This window comes from Henckelia pumila, chromosome 4, assembly GCF_033568475.1.
Source record: "Henckelia pumila isolate YLH828 chromosome 4, ASM3356847v2, whole genome shotgun sequence".
Lineage (NCBI taxonomy): Eukaryota > Viridiplantae > Streptophyta > Magnoliopsida > Lamiales > Gesneriaceae > Henckelia > Henckelia pumila.
The window spans coordinates 206745561-206756454 of record NC_133123.1 but is presented as its reverse complement, the minus strand read 5'-3'; the positions used below and the strand labels follow the sequence as shown (position 1 = coordinate 206756454).

General features: G+C 34.0%; 3 protein-coding genes across 5 annotated transcripts; 1 reads left to right on the top strand and 2 right to left on the bottom strand.

Moving 5' to 3' along the window:
* Positions 1–301: 301 nt before the first annotated feature.
* On the bottom strand, positions 302–3752 carry LOC140862667 (protein ANTAGONIST OF LIKE HETEROCHROMATIN PROTEIN 1-like). Its single transcript, XM_073265699.1, has 3 exons — positions 2849–3752; positions 1394–1396; positions 302–753 (listed from the first exon to the last, which is right to left on the bottom strand). Exons 1-3 carry the CDS (start codon positions 3750–3752, stop codon positions 302–304), a joined length of 1359 nt encoding a protein of 452 aa, XP_073121800.1.
* Positions 3753–4880: 1128 nt separating this feature from the next.
* Positions 4881–5699, top strand: LOC140862666 (uncharacterized). Its single transcript, XM_073265698.1, has 2 exons — positions 4881–4889; positions 5070–5699. The coding sequence occupies exons 1-2, from the start codon at positions 4881–4883 to the stop codon at positions 5697–5699; spliced, it is 639 nt and encodes a 212-aa protein (XP_073121799.1).
* Positions 5700–6884: 1185 nt separating this feature from the next.
* Positions 6885–10230, bottom strand: LOC140866047 (protein ABIL3-like). Of its 3 annotated transcripts, none has more exons than XM_073270910.1 (10): positions 9929–10230; positions 9309–9451; positions 8905–8987; positions 8639–8789; positions 8285–8384; positions 8020–8112; positions 7894–7933; positions 7751–7806; positions 7526–7671; positions 6885–7236 (listed from the first exon to the last, which is right to left on the bottom strand). In XM_073270910.1, the coding sequence occupies exons 2-10, from the start codon at positions 9411–9413 to the stop codon at positions 7066–7068; spliced, it is 945 nt and encodes a 314-aa protein (XP_073127011.1). In that variant the 5' UTR covers positions 9414–9451; positions 9929–10230; the 3' UTR covers positions 6885–7065. The 3 variants fall into 3 exon arrangements, with proteins under 3 accessions (XP_073127011.1, XP_073127012.1, XP_073127013.1); XM_073270911.1 differs by lacking the exon at positions 9929–10230 and adding an exon at positions 9651–9895; XM_073270912.1 differs by lacking the exons at positions 9309–9451; positions 9929–10230 and adding an exon at positions 9088–9292.
* Between the last annotated feature and the right edge of the window lie 664 nt (positions 10231–10894).

Here is a 10894-nt window from a genome sequence, read left to right as displayed (position 1 = left end):
AATAAAAAAATTACATAATATGTTTTTCAACTATATTAATTGGATATGGTTAAAATTAAAATCGTGTAATATATTAATAATTATGTATTATAATGTTAAACATATTAAAAAATTAAATTTACACGACTCGTTATTTTTTTAAAAAAATATGCATTTATTTGGTAATTAAATTGCAAACACATGAAAACAGTTGCATTGCACACAACACAAACATTAATCATACAGACAAAATAAAAATTAACATAACATAAACAACACATAAAAGTTTAAAGAACAATACATCAATTGACAATTAGGAATACTAAAATTCTGAATTACTATATTCCTCCCACAAATGGTCGATAAGAGCATCCCGAAGTACATAGTGAGCCGACTTATCTTTTATTTGACGATGTCGTGCAAGAAACTCTTGAAATCGAACATGTTCATCATGTGCCATTTCAACATATGGGGTGGGTGCTTCGCGATAATTTGTGACTGATACATGCTCATCCCTTTCGTCTTCAATAATCATATTATGCATTATTATGCATATGGTCATGATATCATGCAAGACTCGTTTGCTCCATAATCGGGCTGGTCCAGTAATTATTGCCCACTTTGATTGAAGTACACCAAATGCGCGTTCAACGTCTTTTCGACAACTTTCATGTCGTACTGCAAAATATTGTCTCTTCGGACCTTGTGGATTGTGAATTGTTTGCACTAGAGTAGCCCACTTTGGATATATACCGTCGGCTAGATAATATCCCACTGTGTATTTGTGGGGACCTCGGGTTGCTAATCTCATCTTAAGACAATTAATGAATAATTAACATTCATTAAACATCAATTAAGAAACCAAGAGCAAAGTAAATTTTTTTTTTTTTTAAATTCCAGTGTCTCGCTCGATCGGTGAAAAACACTCGATCGAGCAAGCACAATTGCTCAGCTCTCGGATGGAAGTATAATTTGGCCTCGCTCGATCCATCAACTTCTGCGGATCGAGCGAGCCAAAAACTAAAATTCTCTGTTTTGCAAATTACAGGGCTCGCTCGATCCGTCAACTTCTGCGGATCGAGCGGGCTCCAAATTCCAGAAATTCTGCAGAAGAGTTTTTGCTGTCAAACTCGATACACTATCAAATCTCATCACCATAATTAATGCAAAACATGGTTTAAAAGATCTGGAACTTGCATCTACATGCAAACAAGGTCTCAAGTATTTATACATGCATTTATTACATCGAACAAGTCGCTAAAGAACGATAAACGACATCAATTATTTCATATTCCATACATGTAGTTCAAAATAAACTAGACCAAGGTTGCTTGCTTCTAGAGTTCAAGACATCATCTACAACCCTAGTCCTCACGTGCTAGACTCTCTCCCAGCTGTGAATGACGTCGATGACTAGCTCCTGCCCCATCTGTTGTCATGCACACATACAAAACAAGACAACAGCCGGATAAACTCCGGTGAAAAAACATTCTCAGTATAACCAACATATAGAAAGCGTTAAATAAATCATCTTGACTCTATTTAAACTTGACTCAACAAGTAGAGTACGTAAACGCTTTACAAACGAATTGATTCACATAACTTCAAAGCCATCAAGATTCATAACTGATCTTGACACGGATATCCATCTAACGAGTTTGTAACCGACTCGCAAATAAGGTTAACAACAACCTTGGCATAGAATCGATTCAATATAGCATCATATCAACTCAAATTTAAAGATCCACTACCTGAGATGGATTGACAACATCACAATCAAATCAAAACATAAACAAGTCTGTGATTTTTGCGGGCCAACTCAAAGATAATCGTTCTTGAGTTTCAAAGTCCCTACTTCGCGATGTCATCATTATACCTTCGTTTATCTCGATTCTGAACTCTTCAATCTGAAATATAACAACAAAAATACTCATATCAAGCTTCATTCAAGATTATCATTTCAGAAACGAGTCAAAACCATCAAGAATTTATCAATCAATCGCATTTCAAACCTCAACTCTTTCTTCTTCGATTTAACTCGGCATCTTGAATTGTTGGCCTTCAAACTCGACTGAAATTGAAGAATAAAAATGCTATAACATTCACATTATCAAGATAACAACTTCAGCTCAGATATAGGCTATCAAAACGATCCAAAAACTCGAATCGACGGCGTAGCGATTCAAAATCGGTAACCGACGTAATCCCGAAACCATTTCTAACTTCTAACCAACTTATACATGTATTTCAAATCAATAACCAGCTGATATATCATTCGAATCTTCATCTCAATAGCTATAATCAACAACTATAAGCTGGAAATCATGTTTAGATGCATTCAATACAAACTTCTCAATCCGGTTTCAACATAGAATCGCATAAACGTCGATAAACATAATCGAAAACTCAACATCTGGTATCTGTCCTTTATTGATTTCGAAATCCATATAACACAACATAAAACTTACACGAAATCGAAGCCCTCGTTGTAAGGATTCCAGAACACTTTACGGAATCAAAATCGGACAACCGGTTCAAAAGTTACGAGGATTTGAATATCGAAAAATCAAAAGAAAATAAAGATCTCGGCTTGCTCTGTACAAGTTTTCTGAATTGTCTAAGGCAAATACACGTTTCATGTTGAGTCTTACAATTAAAATCTGATAACTTTCAACCAAAATTGCACTTTAGTCCCTCATCTTTTCAATATTTGCAATTTGGTCCTCGACCCCTATTTTAATTCAATTTCAATCGTAAATAATTTAAGAATATTAGAATTTAAATCGAAACTCTAAATATTCACAAATTAAATATACTTGAATTAAAATTAAATAAATTTGGATTAATATTAATTAATCCCGGGCCTTACAGTATTCTTTTCCTTGTATAACATAGCTAGCGGGAGGAGCTACCCCGTTGGCCAAATTAGCAAATAAATGAGATTTTGACAACACATTAATATCGTTGTTTGAACCTGGCAAACCAAAATATGCATGCCATATCCATAACTCGTAATCTGCTACGGCCTCCAAAATGATAGTTGGTTTTTCGCTACGACCTGTATATTGTCCAGCCCAACCGGTAGGACAATTTTTCCATTTCCAATGCATACAATCGAGGCTTCCCAGCATCCCCGAAAATCCACGTTGTTTTCCAATAAGGAGAATCCTTTCAATGTCCTCGGTATTGGGAGACCGAAGATACCAGTCACCAAACACCTCCACCATAGCCCGACAAAATCTTTTCAAACTTTCAATTGCAGTAGACTCACCGATTTTAATATACTCATCCGTTGAATCTGCCGATGTACCATAAGCTAAGATTCGCAATGCAGCAGTTATCTTTTGGTGTGGTGACAACCCGGGTCTCCCTAATCCATCTACTTTCTGAACAAAGTAATTGCCATGCTTTTCAACGGATTCCATAATTCGCAAGAATAGGCGGCGAGATATTCGAAAACGTCGTTTGAACATTGACTCATTGTACATCGGAGACTCTGAAAAATAATCAACAAATAAGCGTTGATCAGCGGCCAATCTATCTTGATTAATCACAATATGGCCAGGAATTGATCCTCCATGTTGCAAATTATCACTTTCTTGGAAGTATTCGGCGGCAATGGTAGCACTAATTAGTTGACTTAAAACCATTTGTTGTTGGTCAATGAGATGAAACTCATTCTTTATCATGACACTAGGTTGCTCTTCACCATCAGATGGTGGCGAGGGTGCATTGAAAGAAAAATTTGAAGGACCTCCCTCATGAAAATTCATTTTCAGTAGGATGTGTAAATGAAGACCAAGTCCTGGGTCTTAAATACTCATATTAAATAGGATGAATAAATGTCACGGAATATCTAAAATTGTATGTTTACAATAAAAAAACACAAAAATGGTGTGTCTAGTTGGCCACTATTCACGGGTAGTGGCAAGCGATGTGACTAGTCATTTATGTATATAACATATATTTATATTTTTTTTAGAATATATATATACATATTTTAATACTTGATTGTACATAAATGTCACGGGTTGTGTCATTGAAATGGAATCCAATAATGGATTATCCACTTGTGTCATTTTATTTACAATAAAATACTCCATTATTTGTCTATTTGCAATTACTCATGTTTTATACTAGCAGCTGGCATGGGTGTGTCTAGTTGTCCACTACTCATGGGTAGTGACAAATGATGTGACTGGTCATGTACAATACACACATATAAAGGTCATGTATATATATACATTTACATATTTTAATACTTTATTTGCAAGTAGTCATGTCTTCTAGTAGCAGCTGGCATGAGTTGTCTAGTCACGATCAGAGACAACTCAATACTCAACTATTGCACAGCTTTATCACGTGTTGTCTACAATCGTGCAATGAAAGACATAAAAGATGTGATGTCTAGTTGGCCACTACTCACGGGTCTTGATGACTGATTTGACTACTCATCTGTACACATAACATATCTTTGCATACTTTTTTTTAAAACTTAGTTATCTAAATATACACCTTTCAGATTCAATTTACGTATCTCAAGAAACATACATCCAAGTAAGTTGATTAGAAGCGTCAGATCATATATCCTTTAATATTAACCGTTGGACCATATTTGTTATCCAAAATTGTTGAGCTATAAATAGAAGTGACATTCTTAGTATTCACATATATCAGATACATAAACTAATTATTTACTATCAAATGACTTTATCTAAATGCGGTGTTGCTTTCTCAATCGAGGAGGACAAACTCCTTGTCACGGCGTATCTTGATATCTCCCAAAATCCAATAATTGGTATAAACCAATCACGTGATAAGTTGTGATCACGAGTTGTAGCAACCTACAACGAACAAGTCACTGATAGCTCAGCAGAGCCTAGTACTATTAAAGCCCTCCAATGCCGCTGGTTCAACATAAACAAGATTGTTTAAAACTTTAGTTTATGTGTTAGCCAAGTGGAACTTAGCCGTCCAAGTGGTGCTTCTGAGAAAGACATTGTGAGTAGTAAATTTTGTTAGAATATATATTTCAAATGAATTTTATTTTTACAATATGCAACTAAGATACAAATTATATGTGGTTGTAGTTGGATCGAGCAAAAGAATTATTTAAGCAATCATCTGGGTTGACTTGGAGGTTGGATCATGTTTGGCAGTTACTTAAAGATCCAGAGAAGTTTAGACCATCCAACGCTGTTTTACCTAATTTTGTACCAAACCTTGGGAACATCGATTCATCCCAATCAAACTATTCTCCTAACACAGAATCACCAACACCCGATTCTCCAGTTTTATCCAGATTTGCTATAAACCTGGATGAAGATAGCCCATCAGGGGGTTTTAAGCATCCACTTGGCATAAAAAAGGTCAAAGGAAAAAGAAAAGCTAATGAAAAACACTCGAATGACCTTTCCATAATGGCCAAATGTAGTCAGAAAATGGTGGTTGTGATGGAGAATGCTAAGATCCATCGAAAAGAGCTCATTGATATTGAGAGACAAAGAAATGATATAATGGCCGAGAAGGAAGATAATAAAATACTATTGTTGAACCCCATGTCTGTTGATGAGTCAGTGCATCCATACTTGATCAAACAGCAACAAAACATTTATAAGAAAAGACTAGCAAAGGGGGATAGTTCCGCTGGGAATTTTGCACCTTTCGGACAATTTTTTAGAGGAACTTCACCACCTGGACCCAACCTATCGGACTACTAGTTTATTTTCTTGATTACGACGAGTGTGTTTATTTTTATTGTTATTTGTGTTTTTTTTTTGGTGATTTATTCTCGTGTCAAAATAATCGCATGGTTTTCAAGTTATATTAAGTCGACAAAATGTTTGTAGTAAATCGTGTTTTGAATAAAATGTTTGTGCTAAATTGTTTTGTGTGTTTCTAATTACTTTGTTCATAATTTCCATTTAATGTTATTTAAAAATAATAAAATTACAATTAATTTATTGAAAAATTATAAAAAAAACAAATAAAATTTAATTAAACTAAAAAAATTAAGCACTGAAATTAATTTTAAAAATAAAATGGGAGAACACTCAAAATAATAAAAATTAAACCAATTTACCAAGTAATATTTAATATAAAAACTGAAAATAATTTAAAATAGGGACTAAAAAATAAATTCATCATTTTTAAGATCTAAAAAATAATTTTGGAGGATGGCATTTTCGTAAATATGTTATCCTCCAAATCTATCCTCTATTTAAAAAGTGATCCTCCAAATATGGAGGATCACTGTAGCATCTTCCAAAATGAAGGATGCAAATAGAGGATGGTTGGAGGCCAAACCATCCTCCATTTTGGAGGAATCCTCCAAAATAAAGGATGGTTGGAGATGCTCTAAGGGTAAAGAGCATGAAATTTCTTGTACCATGTCGATGGTATATTCTTTTCGACTTCGACTGTGTCAGTTTAGTTGATTCACGTATGCATGTCACTTTGTATTATTTTGGATGAACAAAAAACAAATATTAATTTGAAAAAATAAATATAATATGAACATCTAACTAAACATAAATGAACTCCGTACAAAAACACTTCATGGTCAGTCTACAAATAACCAATAAAAATGTCTATTTATAATAGAATGAACTTGAAAACTAAATTCCAACAGAAACTTGAGTAATTATTGCCTGACAACCACTTGAATTATGCATATAGCAGTGAGGCGCACATGATGTATGCGTGTAAAATGAATAAATAATCTGGCTAAAGAAGGCAAAAAAATATTATAATATATATATATATATTTTCCTCACATTGTCCTGCAGAGCAATCTTAAGTTGCATTTCCTGCACTTTTTTGCTATATTCTGATTTCGGAAACTTGCTGACAGTACTTGACAAATTATGAATCATTTTAATTTAAAATCAACCAACATGTTCCAAATAATTCACAGTTACGGTTGCAAGAAAATAATTCAAAAGCAAAATTTGAAACTGAAGCCTACACTAGAAGCAAAATGACACAGCTCTCTTTTAACGAGAGAATCAAGAAAGCTAAGAAAATGGAGAAGTTTAATGTAAATGGCTTTCCTGCATATTTTCACCTATACAACTCATATTTGCATCAATATTCATCCAAGTAAGTATACAATGTTTCGTCTTTCTTCGGCTTGCTTCGACTAAGCAACACCTTCAGAAGTCGTATACTCTTGCTACGAAGCTGTTCACTATCTTTGGGGCTTCTGTTTCCGACATGCAAATGCATTGAAGCTGGTTTCCGAGGTTCAGATATGGACTGCAATGTTCAGCCAACACTGTGTTAGAAACTATTTTTCTCAACAATTCGAGTCCATAATTAGTAAAGGGTCGATAAATTTAACTTTTAACATGGCCCTCCCATGTAAATCAGAGACCGATGAACATATAGGAGGAACTATAGCTAAGAAATACACAGTATAGTGCTGGAATATAAAGGGGGTTGTCCACCAGGGATTTTTATTTCAAAATTATGTGCTTCATGGAGTGAGTTTAACAAAAAATTTATATTTTATTACTAGATGATATATAGAAGGATCTAATACTACCATTTGTCTTTCCAGAGAAGGGGTTGGAATAGTTGTCCGGCTACGATTTGGGGTGCTTGGACGTGAACATTTTGGAGATGCGGGATTGCTCGAGTGGGAATTAGGACGTACAAGAGGAAACCGGGGAGAAGATGCTGTCCGTTTTTCTGATATCATCAAGCAAACACATAATCAACGCAGTATAAACTTAACTTCTGAAGAAACTGAGTTTTTTTAATATGTTACCCAAATTTATATTAGGCATCTTGCTAGAGAATGAAGAGTTTCTAGAGCGCCCTTTGCTGCAACATGTGATAGCATAAGTTTCATTGCTTGGTATCTCCAAACTTAGAATTTGATTAGAAATAATTTGCAAGCATATAACTCACCTGACCGTTGATGGAGGAGTTTCTTTGGTTGTAGCTCGAGCTGCATGGTGATTTGCTCATAAGAAAAGTGGTTAAAATAGAAATGCATCGACGCTAACACGAAACCAAAGCCATTATATACACTACCATTCCTAGATTGGTGCCAGTCATCTCCAACATTCAGGCTGCATTCTTGGATTCTTAAGTTAGCTTTAACGGCTCCATCCATTGTCTCGCCCACTAAATCGATAATATTTAAATTTTTAAGCCAGCATATATAAAGTTTATATTTATAATTGCAAATTGAAACTAAAATAATAATTAGCCAAAGCTATTGAAGCTGTTCCCTCCCATGAATCACTGCTCTCTCAACGCATTATAATGTACAATAACATTATATGAGTTTGTAGACCTGGTAAAATGTATCTCTTGTGATACTTTGGAGCCTTGATCATTAGTGACTGCTGCGACAAACCTTCACGATCGATGTAATACTGGCATCTCCGCAATCTCTAAAACACCACAAAGGAACAATCAAGAATCAATACAAACATCCAAAGGCTGTGTATATTTCTGCTTTTGAACATATTTGGTCATAATTGATGAGGTGCTACATCGCATCTCTATCGCAGCAAAGGAATTCACAGAGATACAATCAAATTCTATGGACTACTAAATGAGTATAATAAATGTCGTGTTTAATGACTATATTCTTTCTCGACCACATTCACGAAAAGATCTGCAAACACAGGAATGGCAGGATTACCTGCTCCATGCAAGATATATGGAATTCATTTCCAGAAACTTCATCGACCTTTTCATCCAGCAGATAACTGATCTTATAGGTGGCATGCCCCAAATGGTCCACCGTATTAACAATTGCATCAACGGCATAATCTTTCAATGTATTCGCCACTCTACATAATCAATCACAGACATTTCAGGAGGAAAAAACTGAGTTGAGGATTCTTTGGAGCAAATTAATAAAAATAACATGGAATGGAGTCTCTGCAGTAATCTATATTGACTCACATCTCCTTTTGGTTGTCATCCATATAAGACAACTCAAAGTATTCAGCAGCTGAATATAATTCTTTGCTAAGATTCTTCAAGTCCTAAAGAAATAGAGACGAAATCAGAATGGCTAATTGAAATTCAGCCAGTTGAAATTTTAAATCTGCAAATTAAAGATCCTAAACAAAGATGAAACATAACTCGTCTCCAGTCTCTTAATGAAGTTTCATAATCATCCATTCCCCACATTCATTAAATGGTATACGATGAAGCATTCAATTTTCACCATTTACCCCTCAGGCTATCACCGGAACTAATTCACATGGATACCTTGGTAGTACTACTTCTGTAAAGAGGTGATACTGCACAAGGACCACAAACTAGCAGAATATTAAAGAAAACTGAATGAAACAATTAATAACCTTTAAACTATCCGAGAGGATCATGCTTTGCTCCATGAAGACATCATCGTAGTTACATGATTCACAAGGATCACGCATTGAAGCAGACGCAGTAAATGTTGCCATGAAGTACGAATAATGGTAGCCAAAATGTGCTTATCTTGCTGCAAAAACCATCCCACAAACATGACATAACTACTAAATCATGGCTCAAATCTTAAAACAGGTAAGAAAACGTGAATGTGTGAGCAAGGACTACTGGCAAGATAAGCAGGAAAATGAAACAAACATAAATCCTAATATTCTGAAAAGCATTAACTATAATTAAAGGAGTGAATAAGCCGGTACGAGACACTTTCATACCATTTCTTTAAGGAACTAGGATTCCCATTAAGAACAATAAAAAAAGAAGCTAAAAATCTCGCTAACAGTTAAAAAAGTACATTCACATTGTTAAGTTCTCAAAACATTATCCATTAACTCATTTCCTTAAAAGAACACCAGAAATTCAGGAATTCAAAATCAAGAAAACCAGGCAAAAAAAAAAAAAACTAGAGGAAACAAGATTTGGGCTCCAGCTCCATTTCAATGTACATGAGCAATAAAAAGCTTGCTCAGCATTCCTACCAAAAGAAACCCACCTTTAAATTCCCAAAAAGACTCTACTCCTTCGTTTTCCCAACAAAACAACGAACCCACACGGCACGAAACAGTGTGAAAAAAACGAAGCTTTATGTAAAACTAAGTCACCCCGCAGTTACTATGCATTCAACTCGATCATTGAGTGCTGGTTTGAAAAAAATATGAAGAAAGGACAGAAAAAAAGGACCAGTAAACTGATAGTGACCATTATGGTTTGGTACCAAGATTTTGACTACACCCAAATGAAAAACGACAAATTTTTCTGAGTTATTCTTTTCAATCCGTTGGTGGGATGTTGAAAAGGGAGAAACAGAGACAAAATAACTTTATAAGAAAGCGCCTCAAATCGACAAGAGCAAAATTTCAAGAAACGGAAGTGGTTCCTTAAACGGTCGTTGCACCTCTACTGGAACTAAAATTAGTCTAATTTACTAAAATGAGAATTACTTTCCAAAATAATTGAAATAAATAAATCTTATTCTACATAATTTCTTTTCCTAATAAAAATAATAAAAATAAATTAGTAATTTTTTTATGATAAAATAAAAATTAGATCGATAATTATAATAATGCTATGTTAGTATAATACTAAATTATCAGAACAAATTAATAATGATATGTGAAATAATAGGAAATTAAGTTAAGAATAATATTAATTATATAAAATTTAGTAATAATAAATAAGGAAGTTTAACATATATAGTGTATATTTTGATTTATTAATTTATATTTATGAACAAAATAATAATGACTATTATCTATATATATTCCGCTATATATAAAAAAAACCTACTCATTAGACACCATCTTTTTGTTTACCAAAATTATCCTTATGTAATGTATATGTTACACTATTGTTTTCTTTTGTTTTTTCTTTTTAAAAAAAAATCGATATTTCAAATTACAGTTTAATCTCTCGAGAATTTTACATCTATGATACTACTCTTATTGGAATATAAATCAAA

Bases quoted from the DNA above. Each gene is read 5' to 3' on its own strand.
- LOC140862667 (XM_073265699.1), bottom strand. From the start codon at position 3,752: ATGAATTTTCATGAGGGAGGTCCTTCAAATTTTTCTTTCAATGCACCC.
- LOC140866047 (XM_073270910.1), bottom strand. From the start codon at position 9,413: ATGGCAACATTTACTGCGTCTGCTTCAATGCGTGATCCTTGTGAATCA. The intron at 8,385-8,638 runs GTAATCCTGCCA...GTGGTGTTTTAG, and splicing joins ATATATCTTGCATGGAGCAG to AGATTGCGGAGATGCCAGTA. The intron at 7,237-7,525 runs GTAGTATTAGAT...TGAACATTGCAG, and splicing joins CTTCTCTGGAAAGACAAATG to TCCATATCTGAACCTCGGAA.